This window comes from Gorilla gorilla, chromosome 20 (assembly GCF_029281585.2).
Source record: "Gorilla gorilla gorilla isolate KB3781 chromosome 20, NHGRI_mGorGor1-v2.1_pri, whole genome shotgun sequence".
Lineage (NCBI taxonomy): Eukaryota > Metazoa > Chordata > Mammalia > Primates > Hominidae > Gorilla > Gorilla gorilla.
In genome coordinates, this window is record NC_073244.2 from 43716556 (window position 1) to 43744347 (window position 27792).

The 27792-nt window shown below is 46.5% G+C and overlaps 1 protein-coding gene and 1 long non-coding RNA gene across 2 annotated transcripts; one reads left to right on the plus strand and one right to left on the minus strand.

Annotated features, from left to right (window-relative positions):
- LOC129528488 (uncharacterized) lies at positions 1-13063 on the minus strand. Its single transcript, XR_008673708.1, has 2 exons — positions 12614-13063; positions 1-178 (listed from the first exon to the last, which is right to left on the minus strand). It is a non-coding gene; the product is annotated as an uncharacterized lncRNA (long non-coding RNA).
- NUDT19 (nudix hydrolase 19) lies at positions 4716-26713 on the plus strand. The gene is made up of 3 exons (XM_004060452.5): positions 4716-5590; positions 22095-22302; positions 24655-26713. The coding sequence occupies exons 1-3, from the start codon at positions 4877-4879 to the stop codon at positions 24858-24860; spliced, it is 1128 nt and encodes a 375-aa protein (XP_004060500.3). The 5' UTR covers positions 4716-4876; the 3' UTR covers positions 24861-26713.
- Positions 26714-27792: the final 1079 nt, after the last annotated feature.

A 27792-nucleotide genomic window follows, 5' to 3' on the forward strand; every position in this document is an offset into this window, starting at 1 on the left:
CAGGAGTTAAGAAGAATTTACTTAGGCAGATAGTGAAGGCATGGAAGTCCTCCGTAAAGTTTTCCTTTCTAATGAAGAGTAGCCTGTAAAATCCAGCTGCAGACGTAGATCCGACAGTTGTGCCACTCCTGTTGAAGATGGCGGCTCCATCTTCCCTTCTCTTTCTCGGTCACATGTACTGTAAGAAGCAGACAAGATGACACCAATCAACTGGAAAGCCCATTTGCATGATAAGATTAGGGTGGGGTGACCAGCTTTCCCCAAGATCATGCCACTGTACTCCAGCCTGGGGTGACAGAATGAGTGAGACCCTGTCTCAAAAAAAAAAAAAAAATGCCGGGCACAGTGGCTCAGGCCTGTAATCCCAGCACTTTGGGAGGCCAAGGTGGGTGGATCACATGAGGTCAGGAGTTCAAGACCAGCCTGGCCAAGATGGTGCAACCCTGTCTCTACTAGAAATATAAAAATTAGCCAGATGTGGTGGCAGGCACCTGTAATCCCAGCTACTTGGGAGGCTGAGGCAGGAGAATCGCTTGAACCCAGGAGGCGGAGTTTGCAGTGAGCCGAGATCATGCCACTGCACTCTAGCCTGGGCAATAGGAGCAAGACTCCTCAAAAAAATAAAATAAAAATAAAGGCTCAGGTTGATGCGTTGGCTTATGTCTGTAATTCCAGCACTTTGCAAGGCCAAGGCAAGTGGATTGGTTGAGCCCAGGAGTTCAACACCAGCCTGGGCAACAAAGCAAAACCTTATCTCTACAAAACATACAAAAATTAGCCCGTTGTGGTGTTGTAGTCCCAGCTACTCAGGAGGCTGAGGTGGGAGGACCACTTGAGCCTGGGGGTGTCCAGGCTCTGGTCAGCTGTGATAGCATCACTGCACCTGGGCCGCAGAGTGAGACCCTGTCTCAAAAAAAAAAAAAAATGAATAACCACCTAAAAATAATTTCTCAGAATGATTTTTAAAAAGGTTTTTTTTCTTTTTTTTTCTTTTTTTTTTTTTTTGAGACGGAGTCTAAGTCTGTCGCCCAGGATGGAGTGCAGTGGTATGATCTTGGCTCACTGCAACCTCTGCCACCTGGGTTCAAGCAATTCTTCTGCGCCACCATACCCAGCTAATTTTTGTATTTTTAGTAGACACGGGGTTTCACCCTGTTGACCAGGCTAGGCTCAACTCCTGACCTCAGGTGATCCACACATCTTGGCCTCCCAAAGTGCTGGGATTGCCAGGTATGAGCCACTGTGCCCAGCCTGAAGTGTAACTTTTGAGGCTAAGTCATAAAAGGCATTATGGCTTCTTCCTCTCTCATGGATCATTCTTTCTGGGAGAAGTTTACCCAAGTCCTGAAGACATTGAAGCAACCCTATGGAAAGATCCATGCGGTAAGGAACTAGGCCCCCTGCCAACAGCCATGTGAGTGAGCCATTGAGGAAGTGGATCTCCCAGTGCTGGACAAGCCCTGGCTGACATGCTGATCACAGCCTCATGGGAGATACTGAGTTAGGATCACCACATGGAGGTGGTCCCTAATACCTGATCAACAGAAACGGTGGGATAATCAATGTCCATTGTTTTTTGTTTGTTTTTCTTGTTTTTTTGTTTTGTTTTGCTTTTGATTTTGAGACAGAGTCTTGCTCTCTCACCTAGGCTGCAGTGCAGTAGCACTATCTCAGCTCACTGCAACCTCCGCCTCCCGGGTTCAAGCGATTCTCCTGCCTCAGCCTCCCGAGTAGCTGGGATTACAGGCGCCCACCACCACACCCAGCTAATTTTTGGTGGTTTTTTTTTGTATTTTTAGTAGAGACGGGGTCTCACCATGTTAGCCAGGCTGGCCTCAAACTTGTGACCTCAGGTGATCCACCCACCTCGGCCTCCCAAAGTGCTGGGATTACAGGTGTGAGCCACTGTGCCCCATCTTTTTTCTTCTTTCGAGGCAGAGTCTTGCTCTGTCACCCAGGTCGGAGTGCAGTGGCGTGATCATGGCTCACTGCAGCCTCCAACTCCTGGGCCCAAGCGATCCTCCCATCTCAGCCTCTTGAGTAGCTGCGACTACAGGCATGTGATACCACACCCAGCTAATTTTCTTTTTCTTTTTTTTTTCTGAGACGGAGTCTCACTCTGTCGCCCAGGCTGGAGTGCAGTGGCGCAATCTCAGCTCACTGCAAGCTCTGCCTCCCGGGTTCCCGCCATTCTCCTGCCTCAGCCTCCTGAGTAGCTGGGACTACAGGCGCCCGCCACCACACCCGGCTAATTTTTTTGTATTTTTAGTAGAGATGGGGTTTCACCGTGTTAGCCAGGATGGTCTCGATCTCCTGACCTGTGATCCGCCCACCTTGGCCTCCCAAAGTGCTGTGATTATAGGCGTGAGCCACTGCACCTCCCCACTAATTTTCTTTTAAGAGGCGGGGTCTCACTGTGTTTCCCAGGCTGGTCTTGAATTCCTGGCCTCAAGTTATCCTCCCGCCTCGCCCTCCCTAAGTGTTAGGGGTACAGACATTACCCACCATGCCTGGACAATAAGTGTTTATTGATTTAAGCCACCAAGTTTTTGACTAATTTGTTAACAGCATTAGGTAAATAACATATCCACAAATTATCCTGTGAGCAGAGCACTTTAGATATGAATATGGTATCTGTATCTCTTTGAATGCTCATGGTTAGTTCTTTGCCTCTGTATCATTTCTTGGCTACAGTTCAGATAACTGAGTTTATATGACATGATCTCTGAATCCATAAACTGTAATTGTGTCATCTCAGTGCCCCAAATATGACAGTCATGGCAGTGTGCACATTTTGGACACTGTTCTGTGTTGGTTAAGGTCCAGTTTCTGCCAGGTGTGGTGGCTCACACCTGTAATCCCAGCACTTTGGGAGGCTGAGGTAGGCAGATCACTTGAGGTCAGGCGTTCGAGACCAGCCTCACCAACATGATGAAACCTTGTCTCTGCTAAAAACACAAAAATTAGTCAGGCATAGTAGCATGCGCCTGCAATCCCAGCTACTCCAGAGGCTGAGGCAGGAGAATTGCTTGAACCCGAGAGGCAGATATTGCAGTAAGCCGAGATCGCACCACTGCACTCCAGCCTGGTGAGAGAGCCAGACTCCCTCTCAAAAAAAAAAAAAAGGTTCAGTTTCTGTTGTTTTCTATGCACCCAGGACCAGGACTTGGTCATCTCACTCATGAGTAACCAGCTTCTGTGAAAACCAGCTGATGTTGAAACACACACATTCACCCACAAAACCACGGTGTTATTTTACAGCAAAGGGAGTAGTATGTTCTTAAGACCCTTAATCCCTCCATAAATGGTTAGTCATCTGTAAAATAGTGATAACTGTTTCCACTTCATGGGGTTTTGTAAGAATTACACAACTAATACTAATAAAGTTCCTAGTGCCTCACACACTGTACCCAGTAACTACTAATATTATTATCCCCTAGGATTATTATTACTCCTAGTATTGAAGACATGTTACTTTAATCACCTGAGTGCCTTATTTCCTTTCTCTCCCTTGCTCTGTATTTTTATTTTATTTATTTATTTATTTTTTTGAGACAGAGTCTCGCTCTGTCACCCATGCCGGAATGCAGTGGCAGGATCTTGGCTCACTGCAACCTCCACCCAGATTCAAGTGATTCTCCTGCCTCAGCCTCCTGAGTAGCTGCAACTATAGGCGCGGGCCGCCACACCCAGCTAATTTTTGTATTTTTAGTAGAGACGGGGTTTTGCCATGTTGGCCACGCTGGTCTTGAAGTCCTGGCCTCAGGTGATCCGACCGCCTCGGCCTCCCAAAGTGCTGGGATTACAGGTGTAAGCCACAGCGCCTGGCCAGAGACCAGGTCTCTTCAAACAAAAAAACAAACAAAAACCCTAAATATTGACAATGTCATCTGTGGATTCTACCCAGGAAATAACCCACATTAAAATGATGGTTTGTGAGGGTCGGCAGGGGTATAGTGTATTTCATCCAAAAACATAACAAATGTGTGATCCAATTATAATAGCACTTATGGGAAAAGCTGTCGGTGACTGATAAGGAGTTATAAAAGAAAAGACTCAAATTTACACAGGCTTTTCAAAAGATCATAATCCTGCTATTGGAGGTGGGAGTCTTCTAGACACTAACAAGGTGGAGAGAAATCTCCATGTGGAGGCCCAGATTAAACATCTCCCATCAAAGTGGAACTCGTCAAATGTCCTAAGACACCTAAGGCCGTCCCCAGGCGCCCTGACAATAAAAGGTAACCAGAACACGAGAGAAATTACTCTGGGAGTACCTTTCACATTCAAGGTGTGCAGTAGGAAATTTATAATTTGGCATCTGGCTCATCCATTCATTTCTCATTGGTGTGGTTCATGTGTGCTTGCAAAGGTCAGACTTCTGCCCTTCGAATGTCCTCTCTCCCTCTCCCACAGAAAACACCCACATGTGGATCCTTGTTTAAAGCAGAAAGTCCTAGTCCTGAGCTTTTAGTGTGGTGGATGTCATCAGGCCTGGGTTGGCATCCTGTTTTTTACCATGGCGAGTCATATGCGCCCTTAAGCATTCCTGCTTTTGGTCCAAGCTTCCTGCGTGGGAATACTGCGGTCCTCCTTTCAGGCAGCTGTGAATGACAAACGGTCGCTGGCTGCCGTGACACCCATTGTCCCGCGAAAGTGCCCTAGCTGGGCCCCAGTGCACTCGAGGCGGCGCCTGCTCGGGTGCCCCTCCCACAGGCAGGCGCCGTTGCCGACCAAACGCCCAGGTTCACCCAGCGCCGGAGGCTCGTCCTCAATCCCCGCGAGGCCCCCGGAGGTGCCTGGGGTCCCTGCAGGGCCGGGCCACCTGCGGAGGAGCTCAGGCCGCGCCAGAATCGGATCCGGGAAGCTGTGCGCCATGAGCAGCTCCCTGCGGCCGGGCCCCAGCCGCTGGCGGCGGGCGGCCAGCATCGTCCTGGCGGCTGGCTGGTCGCGCCCGGAGACCGCCACCCCGCCGTCGCGCCCGCCGCCCGCTGAGGGCTTCCGGCTGCTGCTGCTGCAGCGCTCCCCGCACCAAGGCTTCATGCCGGGCGCGCACGTCTTCTCGGGCGGAGTGCTGGATGCGGCCGACCGCTCGGCGGACTGGCTGGGCCTCTTCGCGCCGCACCACGGGCCGCCGCGCTTCGGCCTGGGCCCGGCGCCATTCAGCCACACCGCTTTCCCGTCGCTGCCCGACGCCGATGACCACAAGGCCGACAACACTGGGACGCTGCCTGACGACGTAGCCTTCCGCATCTGCGCCGTGCGGGAGGCCTTCGAGGAGGCGGGCGTGCTGCTGCTGCGGCCCAGGACTTCCCCACCAGGCCCAGCACCCGGGCCTGGCCTCGCCCTGGAGCCGCTGCGGGGCCTGGTCTCCTGGCGCGACCGCGTGCGCCAGGACCCGCGCCACTTCCTGCGGCTGTGCGCCCACCTCGACTGCACACCCGACATCTGGGCGCTGCACAACTGGAGCGCCTGGCTCACCCCTTTCTTGCGGGGCACCACTCGCCGCTTTGACACGGCCTTCTTCCTGTGCTGCCTGAGCGAGCCGCCGCCCGTGTACCCCGACTTGGCGGAGGTGGTGGGCTACCAGGTAGGGCCTGCTCAGGGCCTTGCTGCGGACCGCCAGGACGTGAGAGGGAGGACCCCTCCCAGTGGCCCAGGCCCCCCCGCATAGGCCAAACCCAGAGAGATTAAGCAGCAAGGAACGCTTAGACGGGCAGGAAAGTCTCACCCCTGTAGACCAAAGCCATGCTCTTGGTGAAGTGCTCTCTGCTTTCCTAGGCTTTGGGGTCTCAAGGCCTGGAGCCTGTCTCTCCACGTGGTTCCTCCAGCGTGGCCACCGTGTAAGCACTTGTACATGTGTAGACATAGTTCATATCCATAGCCATTTAATTTGGTTTTCTTGGAGAACAGACTTAATATGATTCCAGTCTTCCTATTTTTATTTATTTTTGGTACAGATGGGGGTCTTGTCTCTCTGTGTTGCACAACCAGGCTCGTCTCCAGCTCCTGGTGTGTCCAGAATTGGTTCCTTCCAGTGGGTTCTTGGTCTCGCCGACTTTAAGAATAAAGCCGCGGACCCTTGAAGTGAGTGTTAGAGTTGTTAAAGATGGTGTGTCCAGTTTGTTCCTTCAGATGTTCAGATGTGTCCGGAGTTTCTTCCTTCTGGTGGGTTCGTGGTCTCGCTGACTTCAGGAGTGAAGCCGCGGACCTTTGCAGTGAGTGTTACAGCTCTTAAAGGTGGTGCGTCGGAAGTTGTTTGTTCCTCTTGGTGGGTTTGTGGTCTCGCTGGCTTCAGGAGCGAAGCTGCAGCCGTTTGTGGTCAGTGTTACAGCTGATAAAGGTAGTGCGGACCCAAGGAGTGAGCAGCAGCAAGATTTATTGCAAAGAGCAAAAGAACAAACCTCCCACAGCAGAAGGGGATCAGAGCAGGTTGAGTGCTGGTGGCTGGGTGGCCAGCTTTTATTCCCTTATTTGGCCCTGCCCATGTCCTGCTGATTGGTCCATTTTGCAGAGTGCTGATTGGTCCATTTTTACAGAGTGCGGATTGGTGCATTTACAAATCTTTAGCTAGAGCACTGATTGGTGCGTTTTTACATAGTACTGATTGGTGCATTTACAAACCTTTAGCTAGACACAGAGTACTGATTGGTGCGTTTTTACAGAGTGCTGATTGGTGCATTTACAAACCTTTAGCTAGACAGAAAAGTTCTCCAAGTCCCCACTGGACCCAGGAAGTCCAGGGGCTTCACTTCTCAATCCTGCCTCTAAACAGGGCACCCCAACTGCTGTTGGGAATTGGGCAATGACTGCTCTAGCTACTTCCTGCTGGACAGGGGCAAAGAAGGGGCCCTGCAGTTGTAGTGTCCTCCAGAGGGGAACTCTCTAGGCCAGTGAAAGGGCCAGTAGGTTGGTCCAGGGGTCCTCGGTAGAAGTTGTTAGTTGAGCTCATTTGGGTTTCCGTTTGTAAGACCATCTGTAGTTTGATGGCCTTGATTCTAGAGGAAACAAATTTGACAAGGAGGTTAAAAATACAGGGCCCGAAGGTGAGTAATAGTAAAATGGCTGTCACAGGATGTAGAAAGGGGAGAAGCCATGTTGCCCAACTCCAGAGGTTGGTATAAGAGTTTGAAAGGCGTTGTCTGATTTCAGAAACCTTTTCCTGTAAATGCCGGGCGGCATCTTGCACTATCCCTGACTTGTTAGTGTAAAAACAACACTCTTCCCCTAAGGTGCAAAGTCCTCCTTTCTCAGCAGTGAGGAGGTCTAGGCCTCGGGGGTTTTGGAGAGTCACTGCTGCTAGAGTCTATTTGGGCTTGTAGTTACTATCCTTACTGAATAGATTTTGTTATTTCTTGCAAACTGTCTGAGAAATCCTTTGAGAGTGTGTGGTAGTAAGATAATGAAGTAGATAAACTGGCTATTCCGGTTCCTGTAGCAGTGGCGATTTCTAGCCCTATAAGTAGGGGTATCAGTTGTATGGCCCTGCGCTGATGGACTTGAGCTTTGAGGGGCACTGATAGGGTCTGATGTCCATAAGATTAGAAGTTAGGATAATATGTGTTACACTGTTAACTTTTAGCAAACTTTACTTTTGTTGAAAACCTTAAGTTTGGGATTTCAATTATTCTTTGCTATTAATAAGACCTCGTTCAGTCCATATCAACTTAAAATTGGTATAGATGGCTCCTTCCTGATTCTGTAAGTACTTTAAGGTTTGGCTGAGTGCAAACAGCTTGCACGTTTGAGCAGACCAATTATTAGGCAATTTTCCTAACTCTGCTTCTGTAAGAGTTTCCTTATCATGTACTGAGTACCCATTGTGTCTTTTTCCTTAATCGCCCAGGAGGAAACATCTATCATCCTGTCCTGAAGGGGGTGCCTCCTATGTCTGGTCAGGCCTTCAGATTTAGATCCCCTGTTAGGAACCTGCTGGGTTAAGGATTTTTGATAGGAAGGCTACGGGTTGTCAGTGGCCTCAGTGCTTTTGGGCTATGCCCTTGTTTACACTGACAACAAGGTGGTATTGGAGTGTTATAGGGTTACAGAGAAGACCTTCAATTATCAATTGTAGGTTTTATTTTTTATTTTTATTTTTTTGGAGACGGAGTCTTGCCCTGTCACCCAGGCTGGAGTGCAGTGGCGTGATCTAGGCTCACTGCAACCTCTGCCTCCCGGGTTCAAGCAGTTCTCCTGCCTCAGCCTCCCGAGTAGCTGGAATTACAGGCGCCCGCCACCATACCTGGCTAATTTTTGTATTTTTAGTAGAGACAGGGTTTCACCATGTTGGCCAAGTTGGTCTCAAACTCCTGACCTCGTGATCTGCCCGCCTTGGCCTCCCAAAGTGCTGGGATTACAGGCATGAATTACAGATTTTAAATTTACCCTGGCTTTTAAAGGAATAGGGTACACTGTTTTTTCTTTACTACTTCTATCTCTTTCTCTCTGACTCCTTTGTCTCTTCCTCTCTTTCCTTCTGTCTTTGACTTTGCCTCTCTTTCTCTCTGCTGGTCTTTCCCTGCCTCTGCCAGCTGCTTATGGTGCCGTTCTCCCTTCTCCTTCCCCTTTTTGATGGCTTCGGCAGTGTAAGACTGCCACCTCCTTGGGTTTTTGCACTGAGTGCAATAACTCCATGATTTCCTTGTGGTATTTAATGGGGGTTCCCTCAGAGGTTAGGAACGCCCTTTCTTTACATATTGCAGCATGGGCATGTAGGATTAGATAAGCATACTTGCTATCTGTATACACGGTTTTTCTTTTTTCCTTTGCCAGTTCTAAGGCTCGGGTAAGTGCCACTAGTTCTGCTAACTGGGTGCTGGTCCCTGGGGGAAGAGGTTTACTTTCAGGTATGGTTACATCATTAACTGTGGCATAACCTGCCCTTCGTATCCCATTTTCCACAAATGAACTTCCATCGGTATATAGGTTAAGGTCAGGATTAGCTAACGGGACTTCTAAGAGATCCTTTCAAGCGGCATAAGTCTGGACTACTACCTGTTGGCAGCCACGCTTGACCCGCTCCCTATCATCTGGGAGAAAAGTGGCAGGGCTGAGGGCCACACACGTATGCACTTGAAGCACTGGTCCGTCAAGGAGTAGTGCCTGGTATCTAAGCAGGTGGTTGTCTGATAGCCATAAACTTCCTTTGGCACCTAGTTTGCCATTTACATCATGAGTAGTCCAGACAGTGAGATCCTTTCCTCGTATTATTTTGATAGCCTCTGACACTAAGACAGCCACTGCCACAACTACCCCTAAACAGTTAGGCTAGCCTTTTGCTACTATATCAGTTTCCTTACTTAGGTATGCCACTGGTTGTGGAGTTGTCCCATGAGTCTGAGTAAGGACCCCAAGAGCTATTCCTGCTCTCTCTGTGACGTTTAAAGAAAAGTTTCGTCCTGTGGGAAGGCTTAAGGCTGGAGCTTGAGTTTGTTCCTTCCAATGCCCAGACTTCAGGGTTGATTCCCTCCCCAAGCAGGGAACAACAAATGGGTAACTTGTTCCCCATATTCATGTAGATGATAGCTCCAGCTTTGGCTAATATATCCCTCCCTAATAAGGGTGTGGGACTTTCAGGCATAACAAGAAAGGCATGTGAAAAGAGCAAAGTCTCCCAATTACAACTGAGGAGGTGGGAGAAATACCTGGTTACAGCCTGTCCCAGGATTCCTCGGATGGTAACAGACCTTGAGGACAGCTCCAAGACAGGAGATTAACACTGAGAAAGCCACGCCAGTGTCCAGGAGGAAGTCAATTTCGTGGCCCTCAATTTTTATACATACCCGGGACTCAGTGAGAGTGATGACATGAGCTGGTGCTTTCCCCGGGCACCCTCAGTCTTGTTGCATCATCTGGTTGGTGGCTTCTGTCCCAGAGAACCTTTGTCCTCTGGGGCAGTGTGTCTTCCAGTGATTGCCTCAGCATAGTGGACATGGGCGAGGGGGCAGCTTGTTTCTCATAGGACAATCTTTTTTTAAAAAAGTGTCCTTGTAAACCACACTGATAACAAGCCCTACCAGGTGATTGGCCTGCTCCATTTTCTGTCCCCTCTGAACCACCAAGGTTTGTTTGTCTGAGGGCCATGACTAAGTCTGCGGCCTTTCTATTATCTCACTTTTCCTTTCGGGCCTGTCTATCTTGGTCCCTATTATAGAACACTGAGGCTGCCAGGTTTAATAATGCTTCCAGAGTTTGTTCAGGGCCCAGGGCTCGCTTTTGGAGCTTTCTCCTGATATCCACAGCTGATTGGGTAATAAACTTGTCTTTTAGGATCAATTGACCCTCAAGTGAGTCGGGTGACAGGGGAGTGTATTTTCTTAGGGCCTCCCGTAGCTGCTCGAGGAAGGCAGAAGCATTTTCTTCCTTTCCCTGAGTTATGGTGGACATCATTGAATAATTCATGGGCTTTTTCCTAATACTCCTTAGTCCTTCTAGAACACAAGTCAGCAGATGTTTACGACTCCAGTCCCCATGATCTGAGTCAAGGTCCCAGTGAGGATCCATACTGACTTACTGACATATGGCTTGCTGACTAGTAAGGAATTTGTCCCTTTCTTCAACTGCCATTCTATCATTTACTGGACTAAGATACCAGGTATCTCCAAACTCTTGGGCTGCAGCTAAAGCCACATTCTTTTCATTAAAGGCCAGGGTTTGATCTAACACTAGCATGACATCTCTCCAAGTGAGATAGAAGGTTTGCCCTCGACCCTGTAGGACATCTGTATACCTATCAAGATCATCTGAAAGCTTCCCAAGGTCTGCCTTGATCTGCTTAAAATCAGAGAGGGAGAAGGGAACACGTACCCAGATTGGGCCAAATTCCCCTCCCCCTACAGCTTGAAGGGGATATAACCGATAGCCTGGGGGGTTTTGTGGTCCTTTGGAGATTTCTTTGCTTGTTTCCTTCTGGGCAGGGGAGATTAGAGCAGGCTTATCATTAATAGGAAGGGGAGCTATAGGGAGGCTAGGATATGGAGGTAAGCTGAGAGATCCTCCTGTGGGATGTAAATTGCAAGCTTTGCATACTTGTGTATTCTCCTTCAATGAAAAGAAAACTTGGACATAAGGTATTTCACTCCATTTGCCTTCCCTGTTACAGAAAAGGTCAGGCTGCAGGATAGTATTGTAGTTTATACTTCCCTCAGGTGGCCATTTTTCCCCATCAGAGAGAGAAATTGCGGCCAGGCTGTAGTATAGAAAAAAATGAGCCACCTCTTTTTCAGGGTTTGCGGGTCAAATTGGTCCCAATGGCTTAGGATGCATTTCAAGGGTGAGCCTGTTGATGCCTGAGTGTTTCCCATCTGAAAGACAAAACCGCCTGCGGTTTTGGTTTGTTTGTTTCTCCCCCTGCCCAAGAACCTGCAATGGTCCCTGGACCCTGCTGATCGGAATAGTTGCGCTCACCAATGCAGCAGCAGAAACACCTCTTGCCCAAGAACCTGCAACAGTCCCCAGACCCTGCTGATTGGAATAGTTGTGCTCACCAACGCAGCAGCAGAAACAACCCCTGCCCAAGAACCCACAACAGTCCCTGGACCCTGCTGATCAGAATGGTTGTGCTCACTGACACAGCAGCAGAAACACTAGTTCTCCTAGACCACAAGGAGGAATGAGGAAGGTCGGATTTAGTGGCCCTTACCAACACATTCTCGAAAACCTGCGCCCTTTCCTGTCCTCCTAGACCACAAAGAGGACCAAGAAAAATCAGATTTAGTGGCCCTTACTGATGCATTCTCAGAAAATTGTTGGAGTCCTAAGCATTCTCCTGTTAGTATTGGGACCTTACCCATGTCCTATAAAGATGTTATGCCCCCAAAGATGTTATGCCCCATCCTCCAAAATGAAGTGGAGGGCCATACCCTGAGGGAGGGAAGGGATCTCCAGAGTTGGAAGAGTGAAGCCTTTTGTTCCCAGTTATATGAATAGGAAGGATACAATTTCTGAGGCTCCCGATATCCTAGCTTCAGGAATAGCTTTTGTTAGGCCTGCTTTTCTGAGGAGGGATTCTAAAATTCCAGATAGTCCCCCCTACGATGGGGCTTTGAGCAAAAATTGTGTCTTTCTGATTGGTGAGCCCGAGTGTCTAAGGAAGGTAACAGAGTCCTGAAGTTTATACTAGAAATCATTCTTACAGGAGAAACTAGAAAAGCACCAGAGATGGAGTGGTTTTTAGAAGTGGGACTAGCCTCAAAGAAAGGTGAGAGGAAGTTTGTCTGACAGGCATTAGGACCCAGGAGGCAAGGGTCAGGATAGATAGGATAGATGGGCGAGTCTCGCCTGGGCGACATGACTTTCAGAGTTCCACTCATGGCCACCGGGTCAACCAACTTGTTGTTGGGACCCTGGAGCTGAATAGCTTTCCTCGCTGTTGACCCTCGGCTCAGCCCAGAAGTACAGGAAAAGCAGAAGCTGGTTCCAGGCAAACCAACGCTCCCCACTCCAAAGAGTTGGGGGTTGTTAGCCCTTTCTCAGAAAGCCTGACACCCGTGTCTTTAGTTCAGCAGCCACACTAGTCGCTTTTAACTGGCCAACAGGTGCCCGGTATTTAGCTCTCAAATTCTAAGGAAAAATAGGACAGAATAGCAAGCGAAAGGGGTCCAAAGGCACTCACCGCTTAGTGATAGGTGATAGTCCCTTCGTGGTCGCCAAAATGCGTCCAGAATTGGTTCCTTCCGGTGGGTTCTTGGTTTCGCTGACTTCAAGAATGAAGCTGCAGACCCTTGTGGTGAGTGTTACAGTTCTTAAAGATGGTGTGTCCGGAGTTTGTTCCTTCAGATATTCAGATGTGTCTGGAGTTTCTTTCTTTCATTGGGTTCATGGTCTCGCTGACTTTAGGAGTGAAGCCACAGACCTTTGCAGTGAGTGTTACAGCTCTTAAAGGTGGCATGTCTGGAATTGTTGGTTCCTCCTGGTGCGTTCCTGGTCTCACTGGCTTCAGGAGTGAAGCTGCAGACCTTCGCGGTGAGTGTTATAGCTCATAAGGGTAGGGCAAACCCAAAGAGTGAGCAGCAGCAAGATTTATTGCGAAGAGCAAAAGAACAAAGCTTCCACAGCATGGAAACGGACCCAAGCGGGTTGCTACTGCTGGCTCTGGTGGCCAGCTTTTATTCCCTTATTTGGCCCTGCCCACATCCTGCTGATTGGTCCATTTTACAGAGCGCTGATTGGTCCATTTTACATAGTGCTGATTGGTCCATTTTACACAGTGCTGATTGGTCCATTTTTGCAGAGTGCTAATTGGTGTATTTACAAACCTTTAGCTAGACACAGAGTGCTGATTGGTGCGTTTTTACAGAGTACTGATTGGTGCATTTACAAACCTTGAGCTAGACACAGAGTGCTGATTGGTGCATTTTTACAGAGTGCTGACTGGTGCGTTTACAAACCTTTAGCTAGACGGAAAAGTTCTCCAAGTCCCCACTCGACCCAGGAAGTCCAGCTGGCTTCACCTCTCACTGGGCTGAAGTGATTCTCCAGTCTCAGCTTCCCGGGTAGCTGGGCCCATAGGCACCTGCAACCACGCTTGGCTAATTGTTTTATTTTTTGTAGAGACCGGATCTCACTATGTTGCTCAGGGAGGTCTTGAACTCCTGGCCTCAAGCAACCGTCCAGCTTCAGCCTCCCAAAGTCTTGGGGATTATTGGCATAAGCTACTGTGCCTGGCCAGTTTCAGTCTTTTAAAATTTATTGGCCAGTACAGTGACTGATACCTATAATCTCAGCATTTTGGGAGAAGAAGGCCAGAGGATCAATTGAGCTCAAGAACTCAAGACCTGCCTGGACTGTAAGATACTAAGACCTCATATCTACAAAAAATTTTAAAACTTAGCTGGGCATGGTGATACATGCCTGTGGTTCCTGTTACTGAGGAAGCTGAGGTGAGAGGATCCCTTGAGCCTGGGAGGTTGAGGCTGCAGTGAGCCATGATCACACCACTGCACTTCAGCCTGGACAACAGAGTCAGGCCCTTTCTCAAAAAAAAAAAAATTATTGAGACTTGTTTTATGGCCATGAATATGTTCTATCTTGGTGAATGTTCCCTTTGCACCTAAGAAGAATATGTATTCTGCTATTTGTTGGTATTTTGGTGAAAATGTAAAATTAGGTTGAGTTGTTTATAGCATCTTGCAGGTTTTTTTTTTTTTTTTGAAACGGAGTCTTGCTCTGTCACCCAGGCTGGAGTGCAGTGGTCTGATCTTGGCTCACTGAAACCTCTTCCTCCCAGGTTCAAGCGATTCTCCTTCCTCAGTCTCCCAAGCAGCTGGGATTACGGGCGCCTGCCACCATGCCTAGCTAATTTTTGTATTTTTAGTAGGGACGGGTTTCACTGGGTTGGTCAGGCCAACTCCTGACCTCAGGTGATCCACCTGTCTGGGCCTCCCAAAGTGCTGGGATTACAGGCGTGAGCCACTGTGCCTGGCCAGTCTTGCAAGTCTTCTATATCATTTCCTTGATTCATCAGGTGCTGAGAGAGGAATGCGGAAATCTGCAACTAATAATTGTGGAGTTGTCTTTTTCACCTTTTAGTTCTATCAGATTTGGCTTCATGTATTTTGAAGCTCCCATGTAAGGTACTGACTGTATCCACATTTAGGACTTTTGAAAGTTCATGGATTAACTCTTTGATGATTATGAAATATCCTTCTTTATTCCTGGTTATAATCTTTATTCTGAAATCTGAAGTTTACTCTGTTTGATATTAATATAGCCCCTCTGACTTTCTTTTGATTCATGTTAGTATATTTTTCTATCCTTTTAAACTATCTGTGTCTTTATTATTTAAAGTGCGTTTCTGGCTGGGTGCAGTGGCTTACACCTATAATCCCAACACTTTGGGAGGCCAAGGAGGGCTGATCACCTGAGTTCAGGAGTTTGAGACCAGCCCAGCAACATAGCGAAACCCCATCTATATTAAAAATACAAAAATTATCCAGGTGTGCAGGGGTCTGTCCTGCAGACCCTGACCCAATGATGGATGAATAATGTGCACTGATACAGATACTCTGCTTTGCCAGTCTGACTGAGCATCAGGGCTACTTACAGACTCCCAGGAGAGTGCTGTAAAAAGTTGCGACCTCGGCCTTGACCAGCCAGCCAGACTCATGTTTATTCAGTAAAGATTAATTGACAAAGGCTTGAGTCAACACCACTAGAGGGTAATTGACCTTGCAGACATCCCAGGTAGAAAGCTATTAAGCACCTGCGGTAGATCCAAGGTTAGTCTTAGGACCACATGAGTAAACAAGCTAGTTAGATAAACTCCCCACATTCCTTTGTATCTACTTTAATTTATTTAATTAAAGGTAAGTGGACTAGGCTGCCTTCAGCCAGATCTGTTACCAAAGTTATGCAACTCTCAGGCCTTCCAAGAGGGTTTCTGGCTATTATAACTAAATTTTTTCCCACCAGCCTGACTGAACCCTCATACAGGTGGAGACAGGAGAATTGCTTGAACCCAGGAGGCAGAGGTAGCAGTGAGCCAAGATCATGCCACTGCACTCCAGCCTGGGCGACAGAGCGAGACTCCATCTCCAAAAAAAGAAAAAAAAGTGTGTTTCTTGCAGGCAGCATATAGTCTTGCTTTTTATCCAATATAAAAACTTCTGCTTTTTAGTTGGAGTGTTTATTTAAATTTGTTATTGTCAATAAGGTTAGATTCATATCTACCATCTTACTGCTCATTTTTTGTTCCCATCTATTTGTACTGTTTTTCTTATGACTTTTATTTCCATTATTAACTTATTAACTATGTCTCTTTGTAGTTCCTCTAAAATTTGCAATATACATCTTTCATTTCGTTTATAGAGTTAGAACCTTGCAGCAATATACTTATTTGTTCTCTCCTGTCCTTTATGCTATTGTTGTCATACATTTGACTTTTATTATAAACTCTACAATACACTCTGATTATTTTTGCTTTAGACCATCAATTTTTTTTTTTGAGACAGTATTTTGCTCTTGTCGCCCAGGCTGGAATGCAATGACATGATATCGGCTCACCGCACCCTCCACCTCCTGGGTTCAAGTGATTCTCCTGCCTCAGCTTCCCCAGTAGCTGGGATTGTAGGCATACGCCACCACGCCCAGCTGATTTTGTATTTTTAGGAGAAACGGGTTTTCTCCGTGTTGGTCAGGCTGCTGTTGAACTCCCAACCTCAGGTAATCCGCACACCTCGGCCTCCCAAAGTGCTGGGATTACAGGCATCAGCCACCACACCCAGCCTAGACCATCAGTCTTAATGAGAAAAAACGTCTTATGTTTACCTGCATATTTACTATTTTTTTACTGAGATGGAGTTTCATTCTTGTTCCCCAGGCTGCAGTGCAATGGTGCCATCTCAGCTCACCACAGCCTCTGCCTTCCAGGTTCAAGTGATTCTCCTGCCTCAGCCTCCCAGGTAGCTAGGATTACAGGCATGCACCCACCACGGCCAGCCAATTTTGTATTTTTAGTAGAGATGGGGTTTTTCCATGTTGGTCAGGCTGGTCTTGAACTCCTGACCTCAGGTGATCCACCTGCCTCAGCCTCCCAAAATGCTGAGATCACAGGTGTGGGCCACTGTGCCCAGGCTTTTTTTTTTTTTTTTTTTTTTTTGAGACGGAGTCTCACTCTGTCACCCAGGCTGGAGTGCAGTGGCATGATCTTGGCTCACTACAACCTCCGCCTCTCTGGTTCAAGTGATTCTCCTGCCTCAGCCTCCCGAGTAGCTGAGATTACAGGCACCCACCACCATGCCCAGCTACTTTTTGTACTTTTAGTAGAGACGAGTTTTCACCATGTTGGCCAGGCTGATCTCAAACTCCTGACCTCAGGTGATCCACCCAGCTGGGCCTCCCAAAGTGCTGGGATCACAGGCATGAGCCACCATGCCCATCCACATATTTACTATTTTTAGCACTCTTTATTCCTTTGTGTAGCTCTAAATCTATCTCTGGTATCCTTCTGCCTAAAGAAGTTTCTCTAATATTTCTTGTAGTATAGATCCTGTGACAATGAATCCTCTAACTTTTTCTTGCTTGAAAATAACTATTTTGTCTTTGTTTTTGAAAGATACTTTGGCTAGGTATAAAATTCTAGGTTGATAGGTTTTTTTCCTTATGTACCTAAAAATATTGCTCCCTTATTTGCTAGTTTGCATAAATTTCTTAGGAGAGGTCTGTTACCACTCTTGCAGGTAACTTTTTTTTTTTTAGACAAGAGTCTTGCTCTGCCGCCCAGGCTGGAGTGCAATGGCACGATCTCGGCTCACTGCAACCTCTGCCTCCCAGATTCAAGCAATTCTCCTGCCTCAGCCTCCTGAGTAGCTGGGATTACAGGCGCATGCCACCATGCCCAGCTAAGTTTTGTATTTTTAGTAGAGACGGGGTTTTGCCATGTTGATCAGGCTGGTCTCGAACTCCTGACCTTGTGATCCGCCTGCCTTGGCCTCCCAAAGTACTGGGATTACAGGCGTGAGCCACCATGCCCAGCCTCTTGCAGGTAATATTTTTTATTTCTTTCATCATGTTGATGTTTTCCTTTGTATCTTTACAGCATTGTTTTTAATGCCCTTTTCTGCTAACTTAATCCTTGCTATAATTTCTGGGTCTGTTTCTGTTGACTTATTTTTTTTCTAGTTTTGGATGATGTTTTCCCACTTCATCATGTCTTGCAATTTTTATTGAATGTTGGATATTGTGACTTTATGTTGTTGAGTGCTGAATCTTGTCACATTCCTTTAAAGAGTATTGGACTTTGGGCCGGGCATGGTGGTTCACACCTATAATCCCAGCACTTTGGGAGGCCAAGGTGGGTAGATCACCTGAGGTCAGGAGTTCTAGACCAGCCTGGCCAACATGGTGAAACCCCGTCTCAAGTAAAAATACAAAAATTAGCTGGGCATGGTGGCAGGCACCTGTAATCCCAGCTACTTGGGGGGCCAAGGCAGAAGAATCGGTTGAACCTGGGAGGCAGAGATGCAGTGAGCTGAGATCAACGCCATCGCACTCCAGCCTGGGGGACAAGAGCAAGACTTCATCTCAAAAAAAAAAAAAAAAAAGTATTGGAACTTGGCTGGGTGCAGTGGCTCACGCCTGTAACTCCGGCACTTTGGCAGGCCAAGGTGTGTGGATCACGAGGTCAGCAGTTCAAGACCAGCCTTGCCAACATTGTGAAACCCCGTTTCTACTAAAAATACCAAAAAAATTAGCCAGTCATGGTCGTGGGTGCCTATAGTTCTAGCTACTCTGGAGGCTGAAGCAGGAGAATCGCTTGAACCCAGGAGGCAGAGGTTGCAGTGAGATGAGATCACAGCACTGCACTCCAGCCTGGGTGACAGAGCGAGACTCTGTCTCAAAAAAAAAAGAAAAACAAAAAGAGAGTATTGGACATTTCCTAGCAAGCAGTTAAGTGATTGCAAATTACCTTAATTGTCTTGAGGTTTAATTTTAAATGATTTTAAGTGATTTTAGCATGGGCCTATAGTAGCCTTTATTCTAGAGCTAATTTAGCTGCACTTTTTTTTTTTTTTTTTGAGACATACTTTCACTCTGCCGCCCAGGCTGGAGTGCAGTGGCGTGGTCTTGGCTCACTGCAACCTCCTCCTCCCTGGTTCAGGTGATTCTCATGCCTCAGCCTCCTGAGTAGCTGGGATTGCAGGCACGTGCCACCATGCCTGGCTAATTTTTGTATTTTTAGTAGAGTCCGAGTTTCACCATGTTGGCCAGGTTGGTCTTGAACTCCTGACCTCAGGTGATCCACCCACCTCTGCCTCCCAAAGTGCTGGGATTACAGGCATGAGCCACTGCACCTGGTCATTAGCTGCACTTCTAAATGTATGACCCTCATAAGGTCTACTTGAGTGCTGCTTATGTTCAACATGATCTCTCCACTGTGATTGGAAGGAATTCGAATAATCCTTAGCCCCAGGTGACCTCTGGGAGTTTAATCTTAAGGCTCTCAGGTAATTGTTCTTTCTTCAGAAATCATTCTCTCCTTATGTATACAATGGTGAGTAAAGTAAAATACTAATAATAGGAAAAAAAAGAGGCATCATTCTTTCCTGGTCTCATGTGGTTTCACCTTATGCATACATAGATAAGTGTTGAGCAAAGATTCAAGTGCACCCTACACAGATTTCTAGAGCTCTACTCTGTAGGTCTTTCCTCTCAGGTACAGCTTTATGCCTGGTTTCTCTTTCCATGGTTTGAGTTACCCTCAGTCAACCAAGGTCTGAAAATATTAAGATATTTGGAGAGAGAGAGAGAGACCACATTCACCAACTTTTACTACACGAATTGTTATCATTGTTCTAGTTTATTATAAGTTATTGTTGGCTGAGCACGGTGGCTCATGCCTGTAATCCCAACCCCTTGGGGGCCGAGGCGGGCAGATTATCTGAGGTCGGGAGTTCGAGACCAGCCTGACCAACAGGAATAAACCCCGTCTCTACTAAAAATACAAAATTAGCCAGGTGTGGTGGCAAATGCCTGTAATCCCAGCTACTCGGGAGGCTGAGACAGGAAAATCGCTTGAACCCGGGAGGTGGAGTTTGCAGTGAGCAGAGATCGCGCCATTGCACTCCAGCCTGGGTAACAAAAGCGAAACTCCATCTCAAAATGATAATAATAATAAGTTATTGTTAATCTCTTACTGGGCCTAATTCATCAATTAAATTTTATCATAGGTGTGTATGTGTAGGAAGAGCATAGTTTGTATAAGGCTTAGCACTTCCTTGATTTCATGCATCCACTAGGGATCTGGGAAAGTATTCCTCTTGCATAAGGGGAGACTACTGTATGCTGCTTCCCAAATTCTGCTGTATGGGCTTCCCAAAATTCAAGCTGTGTCTCAAGTCAGTGAAAATTCCAGGCTCTGATTAGTCTCTTGCTCCTTGGGTTGCAGTCTGGGAATTCCCTTTAAGCAGTAACCCTGGCCATGGTAGGACTCACCTCCCATTGTAGCCTCCCAGGTGGCTGTGATTACAGGCGTGAGCCACTGCACTCAGCAGGAAAGCATTGCATTTTGTACAATGCTTTACTAGTAAGAAGTAATCAGTAAGTGATAAGGCATTGTAACCTGTGGTCTGGACTCACCTGAATAGGTTGGATTAAGTGGGTTGATGCCTGCCATTTAACCCTTTGTCTTCGTTGTTATCACTGAACTCATACGGTTGCCTTGGAAATAACATAGAGAGATTGGGTGGTCCTTTGAGGCCCAGGGCTCTGTTTTTTAAATGCCATTTTGGCCACCTGCAGAATGATTGGGGGACTCACTGAACTCATAGATTGCTGGGCACCATACCAGGGCCCTGGGAATGTGAAGGCTTCACAGACTTCTCAGTCAATGTTTAAGCATGTACGAGCTTGCAAACCTTTGACCTACAGTCATCTAAAGCAGAAATCAATTCCAAATCCCAGGGCTTGGGGGCGAGAATCAGTTTCTCCTAGGTGTATAAGTGGATATTTAGTAAACCAAGTAAAGAACAGCCTTATGGCCAGGCGCGGTGGCTCACACCTGTAATCCCAGCACTTTGGGAGGCCGAGGTGGGTGGATCACGAGGTCAGGATTTCAAGACCAGCCTGGCCAAGATGGTGAAATGCCATCTCTACTAAAGATACAAAAATTAGGCCGGGCGCGGTGGCTCACGCCTGTAATCCCAGCACTTTGAGAGGCCGAGGCGGGTGGATCACAAAGTCAGGAGATCGAGACCATCCTGGTGAACACGGTGAAACCCCGTCTCTACTAAAAATACAAAAAATTAGCTGGGCGTGGTGGCAGGCACCTGTAGTCCCAGCTACTCGGGAGGCTGAGGCAGGAGAATGGCATGAACCCAGGAGGTGGAGCTTGCAGTGAGCTGAGATCACACCACTGCAGTCCAGCCTGGGTGACAGAGCAAGACTCCGTTTCAAAAAAAAAAGATACAAAAATTAGCCACGATGGTGGCGGGTGCCTGTAGTTCCAGCTACTTGGGAGGCTGAGGCAGAGAATTGCTTGAACCCGGGAAGTAGAGGTTGCAGTGAGCCAAGATTGCGCTACTGCACTGCAGCCTGGGCGACAGAGAGGTACTCAGTCAAAAAAAAAAAAAAAAATCACGACTGTAATCCCAGCACTTTGGGAGGCCGAGGCAGGTGGATCATGGGGTCAGGAGATCGAGACCATCCTGGCTAACACAGTGAAACCCCGTCTCTACTGAAAATACAAAAAATTAGCCGGGTGTGGTGGTGGGCGCCTGTAGTCCCAGTTACTCCGGAGGCTGAGGCAGGAGAATGGCATGAACCCAGGAGGTGGAGCTTGCAGTGAGCCGAGATCGGGCCACTGCACTCCAGCCTGGGTGACAGAGCGAGACTCTGTCTCAAAAAAAAAAAAAGGAACAACCTTTGAGGTTATTCCATATCCATTGAATCAGCTCTTCTTATCTAAATGTCTATGGAAAGAAGGCTCAGGAAGGAGAGGAGGTTGTAGAATGAAGCCACTGAAGTTTTCCGGGCAAATACTGCCTGGCTGAAACCCTACCAAGTTATTACTCTCTCGACTGTAGGCTGAGTCATGCCGGGTGACTTCCTGAAAGCTGCTGTTGCTCCTGATGCTTCACCGCCGTTGTACCACGTGGCACACATCACCACATCACAAAGCATTTTGGTTGCTCAAGTCCCCATAGGGCCTAGGAGAGCTTTGTGGTGTCCATCATTATATCCTCAGGATCTAGCCAAGTACCGATTTCCCAGAGGAATGAACAGGCACCAAATTCTCCATCTACTGTGATGAGTTTACCCTTCAGAGTCTTTCTTCTTTCAGCAGGGACCGGAACCACCTTACCCTCTCTGGATCTCCCGCCTCTTATGCTGAACAGCTCTCCCAGGTCAAGCCTCGGGGGTCTGCCCTGGTTTATTTACTAGTTCTGAGGATCAGTGTCCTAATAAGCAACCTCTTAAGAGGATCAACCCAGCTTTCTTCACTGAATCTTTTCATGTTGTCTTTGAGGGATCTCACAGGGCGCATTAATGAATTCATTTTACACATTCAGTTCTACCTTAGGTACTGGTCTGACTGTCTCAAGTCTCACATTGTCTATGGCATAAACCTTAGGAAACCCTGCCTTTGTCTTTCACAGTGGTCATCTCCATCAGAGGCAACTGAAAGTTTCTTATCAAAAGAAATTTGGTTGCCACCCCCACAGTTCTATGAAGTGAGAAGACTTGCAAACTTTGCCTCTCTCTCTGACTTGCACAAATTTTGTTTGGGTCGTGCATTAGAAGGACTGGAAAGGTGGCTGCCGATCATCTTGTTAACTGCTGATGGGATGGTCCATCTTTTACCAGGTAAACCAGTGAAGCATCAGTGCTTTTGTTAGTATTCACATTCAGTGCCCTGGGCTGCATGGCTGTATTGCCCAACATAGAGACGGGAATTACAGTCTGTGTTTTGTAATCTACAGGGTATTAGCTAAGCAAGATCAAAGCCTATAAAATATCCATATTATTATAACCAGAAATTCTGCATAATGTCATATACATACACATACATTTATATTAATATATTTCCTAGACATTGACAAAGGTCTTTCTCATATAATTTCTCACTTTTTTTTTTTTTGAGACAGTTTCCCTCTGTCACCCAGGCTGGAGTGCAGTGGCACGATCTTGGCTCACTGCAACCTCCACCTCCCAGGTTCAAGCAATTCTCTGCCTCAGCCTCCCAAGAAGATGGGATTACAGGTGCCCACTACTGTGCCCGGCTAATCTTTGTATATTTTTTTAGTAGATATGGGGTTTCACCATCTTGGCCAGGCTGGTCTTGAACTCCTGACCTTGTGATCCACCCGCCTTGGCCTCCCAAAGTGCTGGGATTACAGTCATGAGCCACCACGCCTGGCTGATTTCTCACTTTTTTGCATTTTAAGTTTGAATTACGAGAACTCGTAAGTTGTCATCTAATTTGAATTAGGGAGCTTTTTTTTTGAGACAGAGTTTTGCTCTTGTCACCCAGGCTGGAGTGCAGTCTGGGCTCACTGCAACCTTTGCCTCCTGGGTTCAAGCAATACTTCTGCCTCAGCCTCCCGAGTAGCTGGAATTACAGGCATGTGCCACCACGCCTGGCTAATTTTTTTGTATTATTAGTAGAGACAGGGTTTCACCATGTTGGCCAGGCTGGTCTTGAACTCCTGACCTCAGGTGATCTGCCCACCTCAGCCTCCCCAAATTCTGGGATTATAGGCATGAGCCACTGCGCCCAGCCAACTTTGTTTTTTTTTTTCAGTTGAACATAATTTCAATTGAAATTATGAATTATGAAATTATGAAGAAAATAAAGTAAAATGTTAACTCTATCTCAACTGAAAATACAAAAAAAAAAAAAAAACAAATTAGCCAGGCGTGGTGGCACACACCTGTAATCCCAGCTGCTCAGGAGGCTGAGGCAGGAGAATCACTTGAACCCAGGAGGTAGAGGTTGCAGTAAGCCAAGATCATGCCACTGCACTCTAACCTGGGCGACAGAGCGAGACTCTCTGTCAAAAACAAAACAAAACAAAAGGCTGGGCACGGTGGCTCACACGTGTAATCTCAGCACTTTGGGAGGCTGAGGCGGGTGGATCACCTGAGGGCGAGAGTTCGAGACCGGCCTGACCAACATGGAGAAACCCCGTCTCTACTAATAATACAAAATTAGCTGGGCATGGTGGCGCATGCCTGTAATCCCAGCTACTCGGGAGGCTGAGGCAGGAGAATCACTTGAACCCAGGAGGCAGAGGTTGTGGTGAGCTGCGATTGTGCCATTGCACTCCAGCCTGGGCAACAAGAGCGAAACTCCGTCTCAAAAAAAAAAAAAAGATTTATTACTCAACCTACAGTGGGAAAATTTAGCAGTTTTGATGCAATTTCTCTAAATTAACCTGAAGATGATAAGAACAGCCCACTTTGAAACATCAAAAGTATATGAATATCAAGGCCAATCTTAATATCAGTATTGAATAGAATAAAGAGAGTCATGAACTAGTATAATAGTTACAGTTCACAGTGGAAACATACCAGTCACAGATGTTTATGGGCCCAAAGAAGACTCTTGGCTGGGGTGTTGTAAGGGGATATTAAAAACACAAGAAAGAGGACAGGCGCAGTAGTTCACGCCTGTAATCCCAGCACTTTGGGAGGCCGAGGTGGGTGAATCATTTGAGGTCAGGAGTTTGAGACCAGCCTGGTAAACATGGTGAAACCTGTCTCTACTAACAATATAAAAATTAACCAGGCGTGGTGGCAAGCACCTGTGATCCCAGTTACTCGGGAGGCTGAGGCATGAGAATTGCTTGAGCCCAGGAGGTGGAGGCTGCAGTGAGCCGAGATCGTGCCACTGCACTCTAGCCTGGGCAACAGAGTGAGACTCCATCTCAAAAAAAAAGATAAAAAAACACAATAAAGAAATTGAGGTAAGCTCATAGAATTAGATTAAACAACTATCTCAGTTCTAAACATATTAAATAGATCAAAATAAATACTGATTTAACAACTATCTCAGTTCCAAACATATGAAATAGATAAAAATACTGATTTATATGTCATTAGTATATCGGAGTGATTTATAAAATAATACTCGATGGAATTAAAATTTTATACCTTCTGCCATGGTGAAAAATAATTTTGTATTTAAAAATAAAATCAGATTTTTTCCTTTTTCAGGTGATGAGCTATATTTAGAAGATTCAGACTTTTTGGAAAATCTTATGTCTACTGAAAAAAAGACTGAGGAAATCATGAAGGAAGGCAAGCAATTTCACCGGATAGTGACATACCATCGCCACCTTTATGATATCCACGTGACTGTTCAGTCAAAGTATAAACACGTTTATCCTAAGAACTCTGTAGTAAGAAAAAGCCATTTGTAGGGTGCTTAAGCTTGTTTGTAAAATGGCCTACTTGAAGTCCTCATGAATAATGAGGGTTAACTTTCATTTGCTTGAAACTTAAGGAAGTTTGTGCCTATAAAAGTTACTGCAATTCAGTATTTCTTTTTTTTTTCTTTTTCTTTTTTTTTTTTTTGAGACAGAGTCTCAATCTGTCGCCCAGGCTGGAGTGCAGTGGCATGATATAGGCTCACTGCAAGCTCTGCCTCAGGGGTTCATGCCATTCTCCTGCCTTAGCCTCCCGAGTAGCTGGGACTACAGGCGCCCGCCACCATGCCCAGCTAATTTTTTTTTGTATTTTTAGTAGAGATGGGTTTTCACCGTGTTAGCCAGGATGGTCTCAATCTCTTGAGCTCGTGATACGCCCGCCTTGGCCTCCCAAAGTGCTGGGATTACAGGCGTGGGCCACCACACCCAGCCCTTTTTTTTTTTTTTTTTGAGACAGAGTGTCTCACTCTTGCCCAGAACCCAGGCTGGAGTGCAGTGGCCCAATCTCAGCTCACTGCAACCTCCACCTCCCAGGTTCCAGTGATTCTCATGCCTCAGCCTCCTGAGTAGCTGGGACTATAGGCATGCGCCACCATGCCCCACTAAATTTTGTATTTTTAGTAGAAACAGTTTCACCATGTTGGCCAGGCTGGTCTCGATCTCCTGACCTCATGATCTGCCCGCCTTGGCCTCCCAAAGTGTGGGATTACAGGCGTGAGCCACCGTGCCCAGCATGGTGTTTCTTATATCAGGTGTTTTAGGGAGCTCGCTTGCTTATTCCATTCTTTAATCCTTACAGTGTGCCACACGTATGAAGTTTATAACGTATTAATGATCTCGTTACCCAAAACAAGAACATAATTTCACAAGGGTTCCTACTTCTGTATTGTTTTATTATCTCAAATATTTAAATAACGTGTTCTGCTGTTTATTGTTCTTGTTGTCCACTGTATTAGCACCTTCCCTGATGTGCTTTGGAGGTTGATCAATGAATTTCTGAGACTTTCTGCTGGAATTACTTTAAGGGTGTCTTATTAGATGGTGAAAAGTTGGCTGAGACACCCTTCAAGTGACCATGTCATTGTTTTCTTGCTATGTCTTTAGCTTAATGATTAAGATACAATTCTTTTTAAAATCAAATGGTATTAGTTATTATGTTTCCCAAATTAGAAATTGATTTTAGTTAACATTTTATTTTATTTTATTTTATTTTATTTTATTTTATTTTATTTATTTTTGAGACAGAGTCTCACTCTGTTGCCCAGGCTGGAGTACAATGGTGCAATCTCGGCTCACTCCAATCTCCGCCTCCCGGGTTCAAGCGATTTTTCTGCCTCAGCCTCCCGAGTAGCTGGGATTACAGGCACCCACCACCACGCCCAGCTAATCTTTGTATTTTTAGTAGAGACGGGGTTTCACCATGTTGGCCAGTCCGGTCTCGAACTTCTGACCTGAGGTGATCTGCCCACCTTGGCCTCGCAAAGTGCTGAGACTACAGGCTTGAGCCACCACGCCTGGCCTAGTTAGCATTTTAAAGAAACACAAAGCCATAACAAAAACCATCATTGTTTGTATTCCACACTGTTAATGAATGTAAAGAGGTTAGAAATGTAGTGTTTGATTAATGATGTTTATTTTTACTGTATTTGAGTAATTTTTCATCATCTTTCAAGAGGAATAATGTTTATTGATTAAAGGTGAGAAATGATAGTTAAGACACCAATTCCATGTCCAGATCTTCAACTGTATCATGCATTGTACAATTGATTTCATATTTTATGAAATGCCTTAATTTTCCTACTATAACATAAAGACAATGATGAATAAAGTTTATGTGTATGATTTAATCCAGATTAGAGAACTATATCTAGCGCAGCAGTCCTCAGCCTGGGCACTTTTGCCCTAGGGAACATTTGGCTATGTCTGGAAACATTTTTGGTTGTTGAAACTGTGGGCAGAGTGGGTGGGTGGGGGAGTATGCTACTACCATCTAGTAGGGAGAGGCCAGGGATGCAATTGAACAGCCTGCAATGCGCAGTCTCACCCACAGCAAAGAATTACCTGACCAAGGGTGAGACACCCAATCTAAAGTAAAATCTTTTTTTTTTTTAAATAAATGGTTCCAATATGTAATTTTTGAGAACCACAGATACTATTATTCTGTCTGCCTTTTGAATCTACAAAAATGGGAAATTATGTCCAATTGGAAAAAAAAAAAGTTGGCTGGGCTGGGCGCAGTGGCTTATGCCTATAATCCCAGCATTTTGGGAGGCTGAGGTGGGTGGATCACCTGAGGTCAGGAGTTCAAGACCAGCCTGGTTAATGTGGTGAAACCCCATCTACTAACAATACAAAAAAATTAGCCAGGCATGGTGGCACATGCCTGTAATTCCAGCTACTCAGGAGGCTGAGGCAGGAGAATCGCTTGAACCTGGAGGTGGAGGTTGCAGTGAGCCCAGATTGCACTCCAGCCTGGGTGACAAGAGGAAAACTGTCTCAAAGAAACAAACAAAAACAAAGTGTACAAAAATTTTTGTTGTCTTTTGATTTTTTTGAGATAGAGTCTCACTTTGCTGCCCAGGCTGGAGTGCAGTGGTGCAATCTCAGTTCACTGCAACCTTCACCTCCTGCGTTCAAGCAATTCTTGTGCCTCAGCCTCTCAAGCAGCTGTGACTATAGGCGCCCGCCACCACACCCAGCTAATGTTTATATTTTTAGTAGAGACGAAGTTTCACCATGTTGGCCAAGTTGGTCTTGAACTCCTGACCTCAAGTGATCTGCCCGCCTCAGCCTCCCAAGGTGCCCGGGATTATAGGCATGAGCCACCATGCCCAGCCTAACTTTGTCTTTTGACTCTCAAAGATTACTAGAATGTTGCCGCTGGAAGGGACCTCATTGAACACCATGATTTTGCCAGTGAGAAAAC